This window comes from Dama dama, chromosome 20 (genome assembly GCF_033118175.1).
Source record: "Dama dama isolate Ldn47 chromosome 20, ASM3311817v1, whole genome shotgun sequence".
Classification (NCBI taxonomy): domain Eukaryota; kingdom Metazoa; phylum Chordata; class Mammalia; order Artiodactyla; family Cervidae; genus Dama; species Dama dama.
The window spans coordinates 10,668,916-10,692,626 of NC_083700.1; the positions used below are offsets into that span (position 1 = coordinate 10,668,916).

Genomic DNA, 23,711 nt, shown 5'->3' on the forward strand with positions numbered 1-23,711 from the left:
AGGAGGGCAAAATCAAAAGGAAGAAAGAATTCAACCTTCTTCAAGGAAAGAATTCAACTGTCCTTGAAGCCTAGGAAAAGGAAACCTCAAACACAGTAAGTTAAAAGAAAATAATGAAAAGGCAGAGAAATACTACACAAATGAAGGGACACACTAGAAACACAGAAGTCCAAATAAATGAAGAGGAAATAGGCAAACTACCTGAAAAAGAATTCAGAATAATGATAGTAAAGATGATCAAAAACCTTGAAAACAAAATGGAGAAAATGCAAGAATCAATTAACAAAAACCTAGAAGAATTAAAGAATAAACCTACAGAGACAAACAACACAATTACTGAAATTAAAAATACTCTAGAAGGAATCAATAGCAGAATATCTGAAGCAGAAGAACGAATCAGTGAGCTGGAAGATAAAATGGTAGAAATAACTTCTGAAGAGCAGAATAAAGTAAAAAGAATGAAAAGAACTGAGGACAATCTCAGAGACCTCTGGGACAATATCAAATGCACCAACATTCTAATTATAGGGGTCCCAGAAGAAGAAGAGAAAAAGAAAGGGTATGAGAAAATTTTTGAAGAGATTAGAGTTGAAAATTTCCCCAACATGGAAAAGGAAATAGTCAATCAAGTCTAAGAGTCACAAAGAGTCCCATACAGGATAAACCCAAGGAGAAACAATGCCAAGACACATACTAATCAAACTAACAAAGACTAAACACAAAGAAAGAATATTAAAAGCAGCGAGGGAGAAGCAACAGGTATCATTACAAGGGAAACCCCATGCACTTAACAGCTGATCTTTCTGCAGAAACTCTGCAGGCCAGAAGGAAATGGCAGGATATATTTAAAGTGCTGAAAGGGAAAAATTTACAACCAAGATTACTGTACCTGACAAGGATCTTATTCAAAATTGACAGAGAAATAAAAAGCTTTTCAGACAAGCAAAAGTTAAGAGAATTTAGTACCACCAAACCAGCTTTACAACAAATGTTAAAGGGACTTATATAGTCAAGAAATACAAGGGAAGAAAAAAGATCTACAAAGTCAACCCCAAACAATTAAGAAAATAGCAATAGGAACATAAATGTCAATAATTACTTTAAATGTAAATGGATTAAATGCTCCAACAAAAACACACAGAAAGTAAACTCTAGATCCAGTGTTACCCTTCTTACTCACAGAGATAAGCCACTTAACCTAAGATTCAGATTCTTTATCTAAAATAATACCTGAAAGTTTTTCTTGACTATGTGTCAATTATGTGGACTCTCATTTAATCCTCACAGCAACCAAATAGTATTAATATCCCCACCTTACAGATGAGGAAACAAAGATATGCAAAAGTCACACACCGAGCAAGTGGCAGAGTTGAGTTGTCTGATCCTGAAATCCTCATGGGTACTATCGGAATAGATAATACACTTTTAAAATGCCTTATAAATCATAATAAATATGTGTGTTTTTCCTTTGTGGCTGAGAAAGTGGTAGCCCTCACCTCAGCACAACCTTCCCTGGTCATAGCAACCCCCTTAGAGCACCAAATGTTTTACCCTGACCCATCTCAGAAAAGAAGAATAATTCTCTTCAAGTTCCTCAGTATGGTTTAACAAGAATTTAATTAATGCATCTCAAAGTCTTGGCCATAAAGCTTCTGCTAGAGGCACTTAGCTCAGGACATTCTTAAAAAAACATATAAAGGGACTTCCCTGGTGGTCCAGTGGTTAAGACTGCACTTCCACTGAAGGGGGCATGTAGCTCAGAGGATAAAGCATCTGCCTACAGTGCGGGAGACCCAGGTTGGAGCCCCTGGAGAAGGAGATGGCAACCCACTCCAGTACCCTTGCCCGGAAAATCCCATGGACAGAGGAGCCTGGTAGGGGGCTTCTCCATGGGGTAGTCCACAGGGTCACAAAGAGTTGGACACGACCGACCGACTTCACTTTCTTTCTTTCTAGGGAACTAAGATCACACATGCCACATGACATGGCAAAAAAATAAAATAAAAATTGAATATAAAATTTTTGAAAAGGAAGAAAAAAGAAACATGTAGAGATGTTTGAGTGGTCCATCTAAACCACTTTGAGGACTGAGTATGCACTAGTGTGACCAGATTTACTGGATATGGAGCAGGCTTTCATGAGATGGGAGGGACAAGAAGTGGCAGAAACATGGAACCACGGGAAAACCCTGTCAGGACCTCAACTCAGGTGTTAAGGCAGCTACTCAGCAGCCATTGCACTTGCTTGGACCTCTGTTTCATTACATGTAAACTGAAAAGGGCGAACTCCTGAACTTCTTTCCAGAGTAAGTAGTCTATAAGTCCATTTGTATGTACATTAATAAGAAATGCTAATGAAGGATTACCAAGGTATATTCATTTGCTAGGGGTGTTGTAAAAAGGTGCTGTAAACTGAGTGACTTACATAACCAAAATTTATTGTCTCACAGTTCTGGAGGCTAGAAGTTCAAAATCAAAGTGTCAGTAGTGTTAAGTTTCTTCTGAGGGCCATGAGGGAAGGATCTGTTCCAGGCTTCTCTCCCTGGCTTGGAAATAGCTGTCTTCTCCTTTTGTCTCTTCACATTGTCTTCCCTCTCTGCGTATATCTGTCCAAACTTCCCCTTATTAAAATGACATCAGTCATGTTGGATTAGGACCCACCTGTAATTACTTTGCTAGGGTTGCCGTAACAAAAACACCACAGATGAGGTGGCTTAAATAATAGAAATTTACATTCTCACAGGAGAAAGGAGGCTAGAAGTCCAAGATCAAAGGTTGGAAGGGTTGATTTTTCCCTGAGGCCTCTCTCCTTGGCTTGTAGATGGCTGTCTTCTTGCTGTGTCTTCATGTGGTCTGTGTTCACAGTTCATCCCTAGCGACTCTTTGTATGCCCAGATTTCCTCTTACAAGGACACTAGTAAGATTAGATTTGGATCCACCCTAATGACCTCATGTTAACTTGATTACCTCTGTAAAGACCCAGTCTCCAAATAAGGTCACATTCTAAGGACTTAACATGTGAATTTTGGGGGAAACACAGTCAACCCATAACACAAACAGAGATCCCCTCCCCTGCCTCCAGGGATGGGGAACCACAGCAGTCGAGAACCAAATCATGCAGCTACTCTGTGGCATGCCATTTCCAGTACACCAGATTGCCTAAATATGGAAAACAGAATTTTATTATTTCATTGACTTGGGTTTGCAAAGGAATATCACTAATTTTTAAAACACCATGCTTAGTTCAACAAACAAAACATTACTGAGATTCTAATATGTTCCAACGTTGAGTTAGGTGTTGAGAGCACAAAGACAAAAAAAAAAAAAAAAAAAGACACAGTTTTTGCTCTTAAGAAAGGGAATAGTTCTATAAGTAACTATTATTCCAGGTTAAGTAGTACTGTAGGGGATGTGCAAGTTAACCCAGAGGACGGAATGCTTGACACTGTTTAAGGGAATCAGAAACAGCATCACAGAGAATGTGACACAAACTAGGTTTTAAAGAATAAATAGAAATTATCCAAGCAGATAAGAGAAAGACACTCCAGGCAGAGAGAAAAGCAGATATAACTGGGCCTTGTTCTGTATTGTCCTATGGTATTCTGAAGGGAAATAATAGATAGTTTTAGACAGAAGAGTAATGTGATCAGCTTTGCATTTCAGAGAGAATTTTCAGTGGTGTGGACAGTAGACTGTGGTGGGGAAGAAGCAGAAGAAAAAGAAACTAGTTGTGGGGAGGGCCCATTATTGCAGTCACCCATCAAGAGATGATGAGTCCTGAGCCAGAGCACTGGCTGTTCCTGTAACAAAGATCCCATCAAGGGAGGGAAATCCCAGCCTTGGGATGATGTGGTGGGGTATGAGGATTTATTAGAGGTCTCTTTGCCATCTATAATAAGAACAGTGATTTTAAGACATTTTTCACTTTCGTTTATGAAAAATTCAAACAGTAATGATGTGATGAAAGCAAATGTGACATGATGTCAGCATAGGTTCTCATCAGGACTCAGGCTAAACCATACAAGAACATATTTGTTTCTCAAGATCTTTTTTTCTTAACAACTGTCCAGGCTCTCCATCATATATTCATCTTTATTCCAATTGTTATCTGAGTGTTTTACAGCAAGAAATACCTTCATATCTATTGTTATGAAGCCTCTTTACTATAAAGTACTTTCTTAGTGGCTCAGTGGCCGGAAAAAAAAAAAAAAATCCACCTGCCAATACAGGAGACGTGGGTTCAATCTCTGGGTCAAGAAGATTCCCTGGAGGAGAAAATGACAACCCACTCCAGTATTCTCCCGGGATCCATGGAAAAATCTCCTGGGAAATCCATGGACAGAAGAGCCTGACAGGCTACAGTAGACAAGGTCCCAAAGAGCTGGACATGATTTAGTGAATAAACAACAACAAAAAACCAAATCCAGGGATGCTACCAAGCCTTCTCTGAGGTCATGTCAATGTGGGTCAGCACTGGACAGTGAGTGACTTGCTGCCATCCTTCATGACTGTGTTCTGAAATCGTTCTGTCTGTGCAGTAATGAGTAATACTAAACCTTAAACAGTTGAACTCAGAGGGAATGCCCCTGGGAGCTCATTTTGAAAAGAGGACCCCTTTCAGTAGATTAGCAAAAAGGTTGGCTCAGCAAGTCTAGGTTAGCTCAGTGGAAGGAAAATCTGACTCCTGCCAGTGAGCGTCGGGGGCTCCCCCTTTCTAACAAGGCCATTTCATCAAAAGGGAGCTCCCATTGTTACTGAGTCATCTAGCTGTCTGTGTACAGGCAAGTCCCTCTCCCTCGTACTCCCAACCCAGGAAGCATGGCAACAATCTTGGAAGGATGAAACCTGTCCCCTCTCACGGGCCAGAGCCCTGTCACGTGGCCACACCTGCTGCACAGGAAGCTGAGAAATGTAGTCCTTAGCTGGGCAGTCATGTGACTGGACAAGACTTGCTTTGTCCAGGAAGAATGAAAATGGCCCCAGGGGTTACACCCAGCAGTCCCTACAACACAATGCTGGGTGGGATTGGCAAGTGTAAGGGATTTTTCTGGAAGCTGAGAACTCTGTAATAATTTTTACTTGGGTGGTCCCAGGTCTTAAATTAGTGTATGGTTTGGGACCACCCTTCCCCCACTCCCAATTCTGAGAGGAAACTGCCACCAACAAAAATGTGTCTCTTGAAGATGATTGACTTCTTCAAGTTGATGTGCTCCAGGCAGACGGCCTTACTGACAGAACCACATGAAAGGCAGGAAAGAGATATGGTACTCTCAGACCGTTACATTAGCATCTCAGTATCTCCTGGGGTGAGCTACATTTGTTTCTCAGATTCTTTTTATTTTCTTCTTTATCTCCCTTAAACAATTAGAGTTTGGGGACTTGAAAGAGACTTTTGTGTTTCTGTGGCAGTAGACTTTCAGAGATAAATAAAAAAGGCCCTTCAGCCTTTTCCTTAGAGGCGTGGCTACCTGCCAAGTTGTCAGGTTTAAACCATAGCCAATCAAAAAGAAGACTAAAGGTTGGAAACTCACGCAAAGAACTCTTCATAAATGGCTCTGGAGTTCTCAACCAGCCTGCTCAGCTGTCTCTAAGAAGTTCCACGGAGGGGGAAAGTCCTAACTCTCCTCTTTAAGAATGTTCAGGGACTTCTGGCAGTGGTTGAGACTGTGCCTTCCAACACAGGGGCTGTGGGTTTGATCCCTGGCTGGGGAGCTAAGATCCCATGTGCCTTCGGCCAAAAAACCAAAACATAAAGCAGAAACAATGTTGTAACAAATTCAATAAAGATTTTTGTAATGAATTTTTTTTTAAAGAAGACTGTTCAGATAAGGATTCTTTTTAGATGAAGAATTGGACCTGTGGACCCCAGAACAATATTGGTCTGATTTCTGAGCATTGTCATCCTGAGGGGCCTCACTATATGACTGAGCAAAAAAGAGGGAGAGCAAAAAGAGCCAGAGTCTCTGCCACAGGAAGTGGTGGTTTGAAAATGGGAACACAGATGGTGCTGAGAGCACAGATGCGCACCTTCTTTCTGGTTCCATTTGGCTATAAAAAAGCACTGCCAAGTAGGTCATTGATTGTTCCCTTCTACTCCTGCCTTGGGCCATTCAGAAGGTGACCCTGAGTTCCTTCTGAGACCTTCTTATACTTTCGTGTATGTGCATGCATGCTCAGTCATGTCTGACTCTTTGCCACCCCACAGACTGTGGCCTTCCAGGCTCCTCTGTCCATGGGATTTCCCAGCAAGAATACTAGAGTGGGTTGTCATTTCCTCCCTCAGGGGATCTTCCTGACCCAGGGATCAAACCTGCATCTCCTGTGTCTCCTGCACTGGAAGGTGGATTCTTTACCACTGAATTATCAGAACCTAGAGTTCTGATAATTCTTAGCCAAAGGTATATGACAGTCTTCTCCCAGCTTCATGCTATGGCTCCTAATTTAATTTAACTTAAATCACTTGCCCATCATGTGTATATTGAGTGCCCCCTGCCCTCTACTGTGTCATGTGGAAAGGGGAATGCATGTGAAGCATAAGGTACAGGATCTACCTTCAAGGAGTTTACCATCTAGATAGGATTCCTACACCTGACTGGGTTAGAAAAACATGATCATATTAAAGAAACCACTACTAGAATTCCTTTCTGGGAGGGAACAGAGTTTCTTTAGGATAAAGAGCTTCATAAATGCTTTATGAAGAGTGTAAGGTGATCTTTATGGAAAGCAGAAGATAAGACCTCCCTCTTGCAAAGAATCCAGCTGTAGGTTAAATACTTCTGTGTTATAACGGGGGAAGGTGTTGCTTGTGCAGATATAGGAAGAGAAAGATAGGGTCTGAGCCTCTCATGTGTTAGAAAGCTTCCCTTTTCACGATGGAATCTGCTCCTTGTGAACTTTCAAATCTACATACAGTAGAGGATTTGAACCCACAACATTCTTTTTGTTTGTTTGTTTTTGCTACACCACACAGCATGCAGGATCTTAATTCCCAGACCAGCTACTGAGCTCATGCCCCTTGCAGTGGAAGCATAGAGTCTTAACCACTGAATTACCAGGGAAGTCCCCCAACAGAATTCTTAGTATAGGTTTTTTGGTTTTGTTTTATTTTTTGTGTGTGTGGAAACTGGTGACGGCACTGAAGCTTGCCCTCAGGACAGCTCAGACTAAAGGGCTGCAGGAGAGAAAACTCACGGGATAATAGGAAGTTACTGACAGAAGTTAAAGAGATCGTGGTCAGCCTGACCCCCACAAGCTGTAAAAGTAGCTTTTTGTCCATATTTATTTAAATTCCCAAAGGCATAGAGTCCATGACATTTAGTTTCCAAGTGCATATGATAATTGAAAAAGAGCACCAAAAAGATGAGCACCAAGTGTAGAAGCTACACCTGGGAAGAATGTGGTGAATAAACATCAATTCCACTTCCCTTGGGATTCCCAGGTGGTGGTAATGGTAAAGAACCCGTCTGCCAATGCAGGAGATGCAGGCTTGATCCCTGGGTTAGGAAGATCCCTTGGAGTGAGGGCATGGCAACCCACTCCAGTATTCTTACCTGGAGAATATCCATGGGATGGAGAATCTCATGGACAGAGGAGCCTGGTGGGCTATAGTTCTTAGGGTTGCAAAGAGTCGGACACAACTCTTTGTTATGATAAATCAGAAGTGATTTATCATACATGTACCACATGCTAGATTCTAGGCATTGCTCTAAGCACTTTCCATGTTATTTCATTGGTTCATCAGAATGACTCTGCAAACTGAATGTTTTTATGTTTGTTTTGCCATTGAGGAAACAAGGACCCCAGAGGGTATGAGGCCTCTGGAGGTCACAGAGCTATCAAGTGGTAGACCCAGAATTTGAATCCATCTGTCTGGCTCCAGGTGCCCTCCCTGAAGACAGTGTCCACAGCAAAGATAATTTTAAGATGTAGGACATAAATCAAGGGTCTTCAGAGTCCAAAGGAGAGGGGAGAATGGGAGCTGGAGTGGAAGGAAAAGTTACACAGAGGAATTAAGCTTGGCCTGGGGTCAGCACTGGGCAGGCAATGGGACTGGTGAAGGTGCAGTGGGAGGAAGTAGAGGATAGAGCATACCGGCAGATGTTGGATGAAGGTTGGTGAAGGAGTGAGCTGGGACCTCAGGGAGCTTTTGACTCATGATGTCTGCCAGGCATCCTACCCTTCTGCTGCTCTCATTGTAAGAGGCCTCACCTCCATAGAATAAAACAAACTGTAAAGCCTACAGGTCTCTTCTCACCTGTTTTGGCCATTGCCTTCTTCTGTGACTTTAGGTATGTTTGCCTGAGTCTCAGTTTTCTCAACATAAAACTAGTGGGCTGGGCCAGATAAGGTCTGTAATTCCTTTAAAGTTAAAAAAAAGTCTGTGGTCCTATAACTTACTTCCCTTTTCATGATGGAATCTGCTCCTTGTGAACTTTCAAATCTACATCTACTCCAATAGATTCATATCAATTTGTATCCAAAGATTAGGGGGGAAATTAGGGCTTAAGAAATATCTTTCAGGACTGTGACCAGGTTGCCTTGAAAGATGTGGCTGACCTGGCAGAAGTTGGTCATGGATAGGACCTTGGAGGAGGACAAGAGGAGCAGATAGCTTTCATCCTCCTGAGACCCTGAAAAGAAAGAGACAGCTGTTGCTGTTATGTCTTCTGGGCCAGTAATATGCCCCAGTTATGCCAGTTATGCCCCAGTCCCAGTAATATGCCCCAGTTTCGTTTATGTGAGTAGGTAGGTGGCTGAGCTGTCACAACAGAAGCAACTCACATTTGGCAGGTGTTACTTATGCACTTATGTCATCTTCTATTTTCTAGTTTTACTTTAATTAATTCCTTTAGCTATCTTGCTATTTTCTGGTTTTAGGTACACCACCTTATTGGTTTTACTTTTATATAAAAGAAATTTGAAAGAAATGCTATTTTTTAAATTCACTTATGTACTTGCAGTGCTTGTTCTTAAATTAACTGTTGTTTTAGAAGGTCTCATAATACATGAGGGAAGAAAAAAGAGGAAATAGTCTTGAAATACTAAGTGCTACTACAACTGTTTGCTGGGTCCATCGCATGGGTTGAAGAATCCTGGTGGTACTTAGGCTTCTGGCCCTGCTGCTTTATCTTAGGATTTGAAAGGTTTCTCCATGAGTTTTCTGGTGTTGGCAACATAAGCACGAAATAATCAATCTGTCACTGTTCCTCAGATACACATACACACACAGGCGTGAAGTGGGCTCTCAGCGACCCTCAGCCATTCAGGTGAGAGTTGTTCACAAGGCAAGTCCAGCTCCCACGCGACTTTGTCCTCACATCTCAGACTCTATGTAAATTTAGAAGCCTTATTACAACTCTGCTTGCACCCTTGCTTTTTGATTGGGGGTCATGTGACTGCTAAAATTGTTATCTGGCAGGGTTAAAATATGTTTAGTTCTGGGAAGAAACTCTATAATTAAGATGCTTACAAAACCCCAGTTCAGTGGGATTCCCTGGGATGTCTTGATGTGTTAAAGACCTAGAAAGAAAAAATCTTTTCAAATCCTGGAGGCAACTTCTGCTCATCTATCAGGCTGAAGGCCCAGTTGGATCTTGGCAAGATGCATTTTATCAGTTTGTTGCGACTTCAGGCTATATCTCTGGCCAACTTTGTAAATGTCTGAATTGTGTCTGTAAGTACCCTGCCCTTCTATCCCCTACTTATTCCTTTCTATCAGTTACTTCCCAACAAATCCATCACAGATTTAACAACAAACAGCGTGATTCCACAATCATCTTTACAAATTACTCGTCTTTCTATTTAGAATGTGAATGCTATTACTTCACTTGGAACCCTAGTGCTTTGGGTTGTCTGCCACTGTTCATTACCCTGATGTAACTTAACCCCAAGCCCATACATCTCCCTGACTCTCCAAGAAGTCTGTCTTCAATATTCAGCCATGTTTCTACTCTTACACCAACCTATAGTTCTCAAGGATCTCTGCGCCCTCTTCCTTATCCACAAAATGGGAGTAATGAGTATCTACCTCATAGGATTGCTTTGAGGATTAAATGCATTAATAGACAAGATGCACTAAAAATGCTTGGTCCATTGTAAATGCTCAGTAATTATCTATTATTATCTTATTGAGCTAAATGTCTTATTTACTAAGACGCTGCTCCTGGTTCAGAAGGATTTGGTAAAGGAGGGAGAGGAGAGAAAGCAATGAACACTGGCTCTCTGATTTTTAACTTAGTGACTGGTACTCCAGTGATTCAGAGGAAAACTACATGCTTTTCTTTCAGTTCAGGTCTAGTTGGTTCAATTCAATTATTTGCATGGAAGGACAATAATAGCACTACTGTGTTTATTTTAAAAACAAGGTAGATCCTCCTTCCTCCTGGTGTCTCATGAGAACTATGTGGGAGTATGGGGACAGCATGTGGAGCCATCATGTTCTTTTTACCAAAATGGATACAGGACACATTAGAAATTCAAAAACAGAGAGACCTAGCAGAGAAATTGACTTAGGAAAAAACAAAGATAAGTTTAGCTTTCAGTTCAGTTCAGTTCAGTCACTCAGTCGTGTCTGACTCTTTGTGACCCCATGAATCACAGCACGCCTGGCCTCCCTGTCCATCACCAACTCCCAGAGTTTACTCAAACTCAAGTCCATCGAGTCGGTGATGCCATCCAGCCATCTCATCCTCTGTCGTCCCCTTCTCCTCCTGCCCCCAATCCCTCCCAGCATCAGGTAGTCAAGTGGTAAAATAGGTAAAGTGAAATGAAAAATAAAACATCTGAATAGAAGAGTCTTTACAAAAACTAGGAGCCTGGAAGTCAAGCATAGTGACAGAAATCAGGATAAGGAAACAGATCTGGAACTCTTCAGTGGGCTAAATTTGATCTTTAAAGCCATGAGAGTTAATGTCTCCCTTGAGAAGGAACATAGGCAGAAAATATGAGGCTAGGTCTCCCCACTTCTGCGTGGGATGTTTTTAAACTCACGGCACTTTTGAGTTTGCCCTTTAACTTTTTTTTTTTTTTTTTCAGAATCAAGACAATGGGGACTATATGTCGGGCTCTTCTTAGGGGGCATCGTTGGCATTATCATGATTCTCCAAGTGGTGATACTACTGTTGAGAAGAAGAGGTAGGTGTCTGACAACAGAGATTCTTATCAGACTCCCTGTGGTAAGCAGGGGAGCTCTCCCCACAAGCAGTTGCTCTCACCAGCTTGGTTTTCTGCAGGAAACAAGCGCCTTTGCAAAAACACTAAATAAACATATCCTGAGACCTTGCTTAATTCAGCCTCATTCAACATGTCTTGCTTGATCCCCCCACGCTAGTCTATAGGGATGAAAGGAAAGATGAACCACAGGTATATAACATAGGAGACGTTACACAGATAATTTAAATTCAGTATGACAAGCACTATAGCTGAAGTGTGTATAGGATGCTGAAGGGCTCCAGATAAGAGGCTGAAACTAGGAGCAGAATTCAGAGGAGTCTTGGATCTTGTTCAAGTGAAGCTATATCTGATCAAAAGAACCTTATAGTAAGATGTTTTTACCCAAGGGTTGAAACCTTTCTATAATTTCTTTTTATGCTTAAGATATGTCTCTGAGAAAAGGAGGGGATAGTGGTTTCCAGGTGACTTAGCAATGGGGTAACCAAGGCACAGAGAGGCTAAGTGACTCCTGCAAGCTCACCCAGGTGGTTGGTGAGGGAATCAGAACTGCAACTGTGTGTTCCAACTCCCAGGGTATGTTCCTCTGGGAAGGCCCACAGGTCATCAGAAGACAGCAGAGGGAACACACTTTACTATGATTTAGCACATATTCTGACTCACCTTGGTCAAGTGTGCAATCCATGAGGTCACTTAAAGCCAAACTAAATAGTTAATGGAAAGTCACCCAGGGTAGACTGAAACAATTACGGTCCAATGACTCCCTTGAAGTTTCAATGTCTAGCATTAGTATCTCCTGGCTTCTCCTCCACGTTGTCCTGTGATTCAATATCTCAAGGCCATGTGCTCTCCTCTGCCACACTACCCTCCACCCGCCCACACCAGCCGCAGAAGCTCCTGCTCCACAATCAGGACAGGTCCCCGGGCTGGTCTGCCCATGAGGAAGATAGAACCTGATCTTCACACCACTGATCTGATGGCCAATGTCATCTCAAGCAGATTCATGTTCTCCACATATAACCTTCTTGGAAAAGCCCTACCTCAGCACTCTGATGTTGGTTTTGCTTATATAAAATAATCTAGGTCATAGCAGGCCACCTACCTTGTCTCATTTCCTCCATCTAAGAGGTAGCTGGGGAGGAACTGGGAGGGGGTGGGGCGATTCAGACAGACATCATGATGAAAGCTTATGGGGATGAGGCCGGGTAACCGCTTTTGGCTAAAATGATAAAGAAGCACTGAAATACTAGCAATGAGAAAACTGAGATTCGTGCCTGCATTAACCCTGCTGGCGAAGGTCCTGGGATCCTAACCCACACTCTTTCCTCAACTACATCCTGCTATCACGTGGTTACCTCTGAAGGGAATAGTGCTCCTCACCCCACAGTAATTCTCTATCACTTTCCCCAACACATGTATCCATCCTTGTTTCTAATCACTGTGTATTCTTTGTAAGCCAGGAACACACAAAAATCTTGCCTTAAATCTGTGGTTAAAACCTATACTTAATTACTGTAACCCCATAAGACTTTGTTCAAGAGATTTTATTGGCCACGTCTACCGGTGTCATTTCCAGAATGCAGTCCATGTGGAGGTTTTCAAATGGACTCTCTGGAAATTCCAGGCCTAGGAGGTACATTGGGTAAGAACAGAGATTTTAGCCTTCAAATGCAGACTTTGCCACTTATGAGTTCTGTGATCAAACAGATAATCTAACTTCTCCTCTGCAAAATGGGGATAATAATACATACTTCATGGCACTTTTGTGGGGATTCAAGAGTCAATACCAGAAAGCACTGATACATGATGAATTATAGATGGATAAACAGATGGATGGATACATACTTACATATAGAAATGAAGTTTTTAACGTAGGCATTACTATTTAAATCCTATTGCCAGCAGAGGGCAGCACTGGAAGGCTCTGGGAAGAACACATAGAACGGATTTAAAGTATCAATACTTGAGGTTAGGGTGACATAAGACAACTTATTGCCCCACGTAAGAGTTGAAAAAGAATAGTAGACAGTCCACTCCTTTATCTTACAGTGGTGGTAAGAGAAGAGATCCATTGAGATGACATGTGTTATCTAATGTCACACAACTAATGAGGACTAGAAGGTAGATGCCCCAATTCTAAGGCCAAGAACTTTTTCATTAGATCCTAAGGTCTCAGTGACTAGAGTTGAGCTGGCTCATGAAAACTTGTCCCTGCATTGAGGAAAAAAAGCACGAAACTGAATTATCTTGATCCAGCAGTCTTTTTGAGAAGCAACGTTCAGCCTTTTGCATCTCTCTGTTTAAGACTGTCCCCTCTACTGTAATTTTCAGCGTGAGCTGACCTGAAAGACAGAAAGTCCTTAAGGTTACTCTGTACCCTCTCTGTTCCCCTCCAACACCAAGGACAGTGCTGAGTGAGGGTTCTAACTGTACAGACACCCCGGATTTGAACTGAAAGGATGTATTTCACAGAACTAACTTGCAAGCCCTCTGTTATCTCCTCTGATCATCCCAATCTCTATTCTCCATTCCCATATCCAAACACGTGCACACTCCTCAGCCAATTATCCACTCAGACCAAAAAAGGGAAGTTGCAACCACCAGGTAAGTAAGCACTCCATGCCCACACCCACACAGGAAAACCATATTTTGGTTTCTTTGCATTCTCTGAGCTTCTCCTGGGGCTGCCCATCATTTCCTCCCCAAGGGTCACACCCTCAAGCAGCACGTTCCGCCACCTTTATCACTAACATACACACAAGGCCTTTTCCTTCCAAATAAAGATATACCTCTCCTAAGTGCTATTTCCTCAGAGACATGTCTAGATTTTTAAGAGAATAAATTAACTGGTGTTAAAATAAGTCTTCCCTAAAGACTGTGATTTCCTCTGCATTAAGCCCCAATGCTTTTGCTTGGACTTTGCCATAGTCCCCAAAACAGGCATCCTTGCTTCTGTTTTTTTCCTCCATCATTCTCACTACTACATGATGCATGCAAAGCATACCATGAAACATCAGAAAGAATGAGATCGATCTACTGCTTTATCTAGGAAAATGTCCTCAATATACGATAAGGGAGAAGGTCGTGTTACAGAGAAGTGTGTGTGGAATGACCATATTTGCATTGAAAAAAATCTATACAAGTGTCCAGAACCACATTGTCTAATTTGGTGGTCACCAGCCACATGTGGCTGTTTAAATTTAAATTAGTTAGAATTAAATGCAATTGTTGTAAAATTTTTATTGAAGCATAGTTGATTTACAATGTAGTGTTAATTTCTGCTGTACTGCACAGTGATTCAGTTATACATTTTATGTACATTCTTTTTCATAGCATTGAAAGCAATTTAAAATTGAAGAGTTGAACTGAAGGTTCAATTCCTCAGTTGCATTAGCCTCCATTCAAGTGCTCAGTAGCCACTTGAGAACTGTGGCTACCATATTAGATTGCTGGTAGGGAACATTTCCATCATCAAAGATGAAGTTCTATTGTACAGAGTTCATCTGGAAGAAGATACATCAAGCTGTTAAAAACCATTACTTCTGAGAACGAAATCATACTGATTACTGGGTGAAGGAGGAAGGAGGAAGTACTTTTTGCTCTCCACTATTTAAATTTTTTTAACAATGAATTATTTCTATAGATTTTAAAAAAAAGTTTAAAACTATTTAAAAATTTAAATGTTCTGCAACATATTAATTTTCAGAGGTCCTGGGCTTTAAGGGGGAAAAAAAAAAAGATTTTAGGCATTAGAATGACATGGCAGCTTTATTCCAAATAGTCCCTGGCAGATCATCCCTCTTATACCCCTCCCCACTACACATGTACCAGGTTCCCCAAAAACAAGGAGGTGAGAAAACTGTGAATGAACCTCTATGAACTGAAGAATACAAAAGAGGTGTAAATAACTTTCCATACCCTTAAAAAACAACTGAGTGACTGAGCACGCATGTCCATTCCTCCTAACATGAAAATCTAATGACTTAAAGTAATAGAAATTAATAAGTGTGTAAAATGACCTATATATGATTCCTCAAACATTTTTAAAAATAAAGATTAAATGTAATAGTTAAAAATATATAGCAATCACCATAGAGGAAAAATATTTCCTGATTGGCAATGATTTTCCTGTTATATGTGATTTAAAAAAAAAAAAAACTTCTGAAAAGCTGTAAGAAAATAAAAAAATTTTAATTAAAAAAAAAAAAACTTGGAATTCTAATGGGAGACTAGATATGCACAGCAAACAATAGAGATCAAAATAATCAAATGGCATATCAATTACACCTGACAATTACACGTAACACTATGTGCCAGGCACCATCCTATACACTTTACAGACAATATCTCATGTAATCATCACAACAGCCCTGAGAGGCAGGTATTTCAATCGCATTTCACAGATGGGGACATCAGGCCCAGAGAGATCAAGTGACTAGCCTAATGTCATAGGACAAATGTGCATGGGATCTGGGGCTCAGTGCTTTTTTCTGTGGTACTCCTGGGGTAGGTGGGTATGCACCAAGGTGCAAAGACCAGAGAAGTCTGAGCAGAGAGTTCATGCTGGAAACCAGAGCGAGAGATAACCACTATGGTTTCTTTTCCCCAGGTAAAACAGACAATTACCAGCCAACAATGGAAGCAAAAAGCCTTACTATCTATGCCCAAGTCCAGAAATCAGGTGTAAGTTCTATACTTTCTTTGTCTGGGGCGAACCTGTCATGTTTCCCATGGACTCCCTGGCCAATCAGTTCACATAGCATGTCTGACATTCATTGTTCTACATGAGTTATGAAGCAGAAGAAATTTGGAAAGCAGAAGGCAAGAACAAGAGCTCTCTAAAAGGGCACTAAACTTCAGTGTCAGATGGGATGATTTATTACTTGAAATGATGGGAAACACTGGTTTCTTTTCTAGCTATCTGTTTCTTCATAGGAAAAAAATGAGGACACTAGAAACATGTAATGTATGACTCCTTCCCCCTCTGGCATTTTAGGAGTTTACAGTTCCATGTTATCAAACTCTTTCCTTCTCTAAGGAAAATGATGCAGCTTGAAGAGAGAAGGAATGGTTGAGAAAGGCTATTGTGTGACATGTTGGTCTGACCCGAGTTTAAGAGTTTGCAAACATCAAAGAGATAAAGAAGAAGGATCTTGAGGATTCTGCCTAGAGAGTGGTTGGCAGATGGAAGAGGGTATGTAGAGAGGAGATGAAAGCACAACTGTGATGGAGTGATGGTTAGATTGAAATGGAAGAGATGGGTTTTATTTTATTTTATTTAATAAAAAGTTTTATTGGAGAAAAATAGAACCACCATGTACACAGGGAAAAGAGCACAAAAATTCAACTGATACAGAACTGAAAGTCACAACTACCCAATGTTGTTTGCGATTACTTTTCAATTTCTTAAATGGATGGCCTCAATTTTTAAAATAGCTTTGCCAATTTTTTTTCAGCTGAAATAGCATCAAGTTTTCAAAAAATTAAGAGCCTCAGTGAAGGGACCAGCTTTTAAGATAACAAAGGTGACACCAAGAGTCACCTAATAGGACCAATTCTACCGAAAAATTCCTGAAGCACATAACTGCTGAGTCTGGTAGAACAGTAGCTCAGAGACCATCAGGGATGAGTTAGAACACTGACTCAGACGGTCCAGTATGCAGAGAGGGCAAACAAAAAAGCTGCGTTTCCCTGTCAGATGAGGTCACGTAAGAAAACCAAGGAGATGCTAAGAAAATACAGGCAATGGCTGCTCAAAATAATTAAGAAGACATTCTAAATACCACATATTATTAGACAACAGTGTGTAAAGTGATGCAACTAGAAAACAGGCAACTTAACAAAAATATGGTCACAGGTCTTTAAGAACTCAAGAAAACAATCAATAGCAAACACAAGAGCTGAAAGTCTTCTCAGCTGAGGGTTGAAAGTGAAAGTGAAAGTGAAGTCGCTCAGTCGTATCCGACTCTTTGCGACCCTGTGGACTGTAGCCCACCAGGCTCCTCCATCCATGGGATTCTCCAGGCAAGAATACTGGAGTGGGTTGCCATTTCCTTCTCCAGGAAGAGATGGATTTTAAAAAAGAGTCAAGATAAAGTTGAGGAGCAGATATGTTAGAAGTAAGAGGGTGGCTGAAGGATAATGGTTAGATATGAAGATATTATGTCTCTGGGAGTTGGTGATGGACAGGGAAGCCTGGCGTGATGCAGTGCATGGGATCGCAAAAAGAAGGACACAACTGAGTGACTGAACTGAACTGATGAAGATATTATAGTTTTTCAGAACTGAAAGCAATTCTAAGTGATGTATAGGCCAGAATCTGGCCTTTAGGCTATAGGGGAAGGCAAATTCTTGAGTAAAAGATGTGAAGGTAAATGCAGTTTTGATTAACACCTTGGGAAATTGCATCAGATGACTGTAAATGCATTTCTGTAAACCAGAGGTTAACTCTTGGACAAAAATCTTCTTTCTGCTGTCCCCTAGAGGCCTGGAGGATTTATTACACAGGCCATGACCACCATTGAGAACCAAACTCCCTTTAAATATATGAGTCCCAAGAGCAACCTCTTTTGCATTTACACTTTCAGGTAATCAGGTTCAAGTTTACCATGGTGCCTTCCCTATCTATTCTATCCCATTTTGTTAGCATCTCTCTTTTTACTTCCTGGTGGCTCAAATGGTAAAAAATCTGCCTGCAATGCAGGACACCTGGGTTCAATCCCTGGGTTCAGAAGATCTCCTGGAGGAGGAAATGGCAACCCACTCCAGTATTCTTGCCTGGAGAATTTCATGGACAGAGAAGCTTGGTGGGCTACAGTCCATGGGGTTGCAAAGAGTCGAACATGACTGAGTGATTAACAGCATGACATACATACTAAACAATACACAATCTATAAAGTGTCACCTCAATGAATTATCCCATCTACATATCTAATAAAGTCTTCTCATCTTGTTTTCCTTCAAGAGTTTTGACTATCCTTGTCCCTTTGTACTTTCATATATATTTTAGAATCAGCTTCTCAAGCATCACAAAAAGAGGAAAAACCCTATTAGGATTGCACTGAATCTGCACATCTATTATATTTGAGGAGAAATTATCTCTCTCAGTATTGAGTCTTTTAGGACCATAAAACTAACCCCTAGATCAAGGAACAGAACATCATCCAGACCGCTAGAAGATCCCCTTGTATGTCTCCTAATCACTCTCTTCTCTCTCCTCCTCAAAGATTCCATATCCTGACTTCCTAAAAATAAAGTTTACTCTTTTTTTGGACTTTATAAAAATGGAATCCTACAGTATTTTCCCCCCATGTCTGGTTTCTTTTGCTTTGTATTACCTTTATAAGATACATCCATGTCTTTGAGCTTAGATACAATGCATTCATATTCATTGCTTTATGGAATATTGATGTATGCATATACTAGAGTTTATTATTCCAATTAACTATTGATGGACATTTACTTCATTTCTAGTCTGAGGGATTATGAAAACTATAGCTATTCATATTTATATGTGTGCTTCTTGTTAGATATGTGCACATATTTTTGTTGGGGCTATATCTAGGGGTAGAATTGCTAAGTCATACAGTATACATGTCTTCATATTGACTAGACAAGGCTAAGCTGTATTTCAAAACATGTATATCAATTTACTTTTTTACACCTATATACCAGAGTTTCCGCTGTTACATATTCTAATCAAAACTTAGTGGTGGTGTTTTTCAGTCACTAAATTGTGTCTGACACTTTGCAATACCATGGACTATAGCATGCCAGGCTTCCTTGTCCTTTGTTATATCCTGGTGTTTGTTGAAATTCATGTCCATTGAGTAAGTGATGCTATCTAACCATCTTATCCTCTGCTACCCACTTCTCCTTTTGCCTTCAATTTTTCCCAGCATCAGGGTCTTTTTCAATGAGTTGGCTCTTTGCATTAGTTGGCCAAAGTATTGGAGCTTCAGCTTCAGCATCAGTCCTTCCAATGAATATTCAGGATTGATTTCCTTTAGGATTGACTGGTTTGATTCTTTGCAGCCTAAGGAACTCTCAAGAGTCTTCTCTAGCACCACAGTTTAAAAGCATGAATTCTTTAGCACTCAGCCTTCTTTATGGTCCAACTCTCACACACATGCATGGAAAAACCATAGTTTTGACTATATAGACCTTTGTCGGCAAAGTGATATCTCTGCTTTTTAATACATTATCTAGGTTTGTCATAGCTTTCCTTCCAAGGAGCAAGTGTCTTTTAATTTCATGGCTGCAATCACCACCTGCAGCGATTTTGGAGCCTAAGAAAATAAAATCGGTCACTGCTTCCACTTTTCCCTACTATTTGCCATGAAGTGATGGGACTGGATGCCAGGATCTTAGCATTTTGAATGTTGAGTTTTAAGCCAGCTTTTTTCACTCTTCTCTTTCACCTTCATCAGGAGGCTCTTTAGTTCCTCTTCTCTTTCTGCCACTAGAGTGTTATCATCTGCATATCTGAGGTTGTTCATATTTCTCCTGGCAATCTTGATTCCAGCTTGTAATTCCATCTAGCTCAGCATTTCTCATGATGTACTCTGCATATAAGTTAAATAAATAGGGTGACAATATATAGCTTTGATGTACTCCTTTCCCAATTTGGAGCCAGTCCATTGTTCCATGTCCAGTTCTAACTGTTGCTTCTTGATCTGCATACAGGTTTCTCAGCAGACAGGTAAAGTAGTCTGGTATTCCCATCTCTTTAAGAATTTTCCATGGTTTGTCATGATCCGCATTGTCAAAGGCTTTAGCATCATCAGTGAAGCAGAAGTAGATGCTTTTTTGGAATCTCCTTGCTTTCTCTAATGTCTGATGAATGTGGCAATTTGATCTCTAGTTCCTCTGCCTTTCTAAACCCAGCTTGTACATCTGGACATTCTCTAGCAAGTTTCACCTTGCTAGCATGTGAAATGAGTGCAATTGTGTGGTAGTGTGAACATTCTTTGGCATTGCCTTTCTTTGGGATTGGAATGAAAACTGACCTTTTGCTGACGTATTGAGTGCAGCACTTTAACAGCATCATCTTTTAGGATTTGAAAGAGCTCACCTGGAATTCATCACCTACACTAACTCTGTTTATAGTAGTGTTTCCTAAGGCCCACTTGATTTCACACTCCAGGATGCCTGGCTCTGGGTGAGTGACCACACCATCATGGTTATCCAGGTCATTAAGACTTCTTTTGTGTAATTGGATTCTTGCCACCTCTTCTTAATCTCTTTTGTTTCTGTTAAGTCCTTGGCATTTCTGCCCTCTCTTGTGCCCATACTTGTATGAAATGTCCCCTTGATATCTCCAGTTTTCTTAAAGAGATTTCTAGTCTTTCCCAGTTTACTGCTTTCCTCTATTTCTTTGCATTGTTCACTTAAGAAGTCTTTCTTATTTATTAGTCTTTTGAATGTTAGTCATTCTGTTGGATACATTTTTATAGTTTTCTTTTGCATCCTTTAATTATTAAGCAAGTTGAACAATTTTTCATATTGTTTATTGCCATATTAACATCCTCCTTCTTAAAGCAGCTGTTAAATCTCTTACCCACTTTTCCTTTGAGTCTCAGTCTATTGGGGGTGGGATTATCATAAGATACTTAAATATTTTTAGCTTTTTGGCAGTTATATGTTAGCAGATACCTTCACCCATCTTATGGCTTGCCTCTGAAATTTCTCAGAGATACATTTCGATAAAAGAACATTCTCAATTTTAGCATAGAACAATTTAGTAATCTCTTCCTTTGTAGATAAAACTTTTTGTATTCTGGTTAAGAAATTTTGAAGATATTCCAGTTAGGAATATTAGAAGATATTCTTCTATAGTCTTCTAAAAACAGTGTGGTTTAACTTTTAAACTTATGTCTGTTATGTACCTGAAAATGATGTTTTGAGTATGGTATGAGATGGGTTGTTTTATATTTCTCCATATGGATATCCTATTGACTATATTTAAAAGACTGTTCTTGACCTACTTCAGTGCCACATCATTATAAATCAAGGGTCCATATACGTGTGGATCTATTTTGAAGTTCTCTATTCTGCTCCATTGTTCTATTTCTTTACACTTGCACCAGTACCATACTGTCTTTACAAACCTGTGCTTTCAGATTTATTATAAATCTGTGGCTTACATAGTAAAGAATCTACCTGCAATGCAGGAGACCCAGGTACGATCCCTGGGTCAGGAAGATCCCTTGGAGAAGGGAATGGCAACCCACTCCAGTATTCTTGCCTAGAGAATCCTATGGACAGAGGAGCCTGGCGAGCTACAGTTCATGGGGTTGCAGAGTCAGACATAACTGAGTGACTAACACTTTCTTTCTTTTCACTTGTTCTTGTTCTTCTCCAAGTTCTTGGCCATTTTTAGTCCTTTGCATTTTCATCTATATATTTTAGATTCAATTTTCAAGATCCTCCTAAAAATTTTGTTGGAATTTTAATTAGAACTACATTGATCAATTTGAGAAGACCATGTATGTTTTAACATTGAACTTTAAATTCACAAAATATTATGTCCTTTCCTTTATTTAGATCTTCTTTAATTTCACCCAGTTACTGCTTGAATTATCTTCTACAACATTACTTCCAAAGTGCTGGCTAGCTCCTTTTTACTAAAACGATCTTTTACTAAAAGCATTACCTGGGACCTAATTAGAAATGCAGAAAGTTCCCACCTCAGATCTTCTGAAATGGAGCCAAACTTCTAACAAGATCCCTAGGAAATTCTTATGCACATTAAAGTGTGAGAATTCCTGCTCTACCCCAACCACTTCCGTGGTGGGGAATCCACTGCCTCTCAAGACAATTCATCCCACATTTGAGCACCTCTTACTTCCCTGGTGGCTCAGATGGTAAAGAATCTGCCTGCAATGCAGGAGACCTGGGTTCAATCTCTGGGTCAGGAAGCTCCTCTGGAGAAGAGAATGGCAGCCCACTCCAGTACTCTTGCCTGGAGAATATCATGGACAGAGGAGCTTGGAGGGCTACAGCCCACGGGGTTGCAGAGAGTCAGATACAACTGAGCGACTAACATTTTCTTTCTTTTCTTTTACTATTAGAAAGATCTTCATTATACTGAATCAAAATCTTAACCCTAAAGCTTCCAACCTTGGTTTAAAGCTAAAGTACTCTATAGAACTATGTAATTCCTCTTCTACATGGCAATTCATCAGATATATGAAAAGAAAGATCATGTCACACCTTGAATCTTCTTTCCTCTAGTAAACTTTTCCGATTTCTTATCTCTTCCATCAGATGACAAGATTCCAAGTTCTCTCCCAATAAAACCCATGAGCTTCAGCGTTAAGTCTTTCTCTATGATCAGGAAAGGGAGAGTATAACATTATCCTACACCAGTGCCCCTATGTATGTTGAAAGGATGACTTTCCAGGCATCAGATATGTCATCTCCATCTAAGAGAAATGTGGTCTCAGTTAACACCTACACTGATTTTGTCCTGGTATTGTAGATTTTAATTCATTCTAAGTAACATTAACAAACATTGACTGAAGGTTTTTGTATGCCCAGCACTGCTTTGTAGGTAATGCAAAAAAATATATAGGCTATTTGTCAAGGAACTGATGGCTTGTTTAGAGAAGCAACATATAAATATAACAGAGTGTCTTGTATACAGTGTACAGTTAAGTACCATAATGTGAGAATTAGACTTTAAGTAAGTAAGGAATTTAAGTAAAGGAGAGGTCATTATAAGTTGGGGTAACCAAAGAAGAACAGCATGATGGAAAGTACATGTGCTTTAAGTTAAAATCCTGGCTTTAATACTTCTGGTATGTGTCATTAAGAAAGCACTAAAGCTTTCTAGACTTCAGCATTTTCATCTATGAAATGTGAGTAACAATAGTATTTAACATATAGAGTGGTTGTGAGACAAATGGAAGATACATGTGAAGAACTTTGTGAACTTAAAACACTTGCATATGTATGGTTATTATTAAGCTCGATATTTAGATAGGAAAGAGAATTGCTGAGAAGCCATGAGAGTGAGGAACAGCAGGACCTCTGCATGTTGTGAGTGATGTGTGTATGTGTGTATGTGTTAGTCACTCAGTCATGTCCGACTCTTTGCAACCAGATGGACTGTAGCCCGCCAGGTTGCTCTGTTCATGGGATTTCCCAAGCAAGAATACTGGAGTGTGTTGCCATTACCTTCTCCAGGGGATCTTCCCAGGGATCCAAACCTGGGTCTCCTACACTGCAGGCATATTTTTTATAGTCTGAGTATCAGAGAAGTCCTATGTAGGTGATACAAGTGAGACTAAAATACTGTATAAGTCTCATTCTCATCAGCTATCCATGTAAGAGCCACACCAATTTCAGTTCACTATGAGGAAGACTTTAACACAGTGGAGAAGTGGTAATGGGAAATCAGGCTGCCTCACAAGGCTGTAAGCTCCAAGATGTCTCTCAAGGAGTCTTAAGCAAAACCCAGGGAATTGGGTTCCAGGGAATCCGGGGGAGAATTTTCACCTGAAAAGGACCAAATGGCTCCAAAGAACTTTTCAGCTCATC

At 40.4% G+C, this 23,711-nt stretch overlaps 1 protein-coding gene across 2 annotated transcripts in view; it reads left to right on the top strand.

The window, feature by feature from the left end:
• Positions 1-23,711, top strand: part of SLAMF1 (signaling lymphocytic activation molecule family member 1) — a 40,525-nt gene that overhangs the window by 14,395 nt on the left and 2,419 nt on the right. Inside the window, exons 4-5 of one of the 2 annotated variants that reach the window (XM_061120368.1) lie at positions 11,034-11,132; positions 15,778-15,851. In XM_061120368.1, coding sequence (XP_060976351.1) covers positions 11,034-11,132; positions 15,778-15,851 — 173 coding nt within the window. The remainder of the gene's footprint in view (positions 1-11,033; positions 11,133-15,777; positions 15,852-23,711) is intronic. The other variant, XR_009688993.1, reaches the window with a different exon arrangement.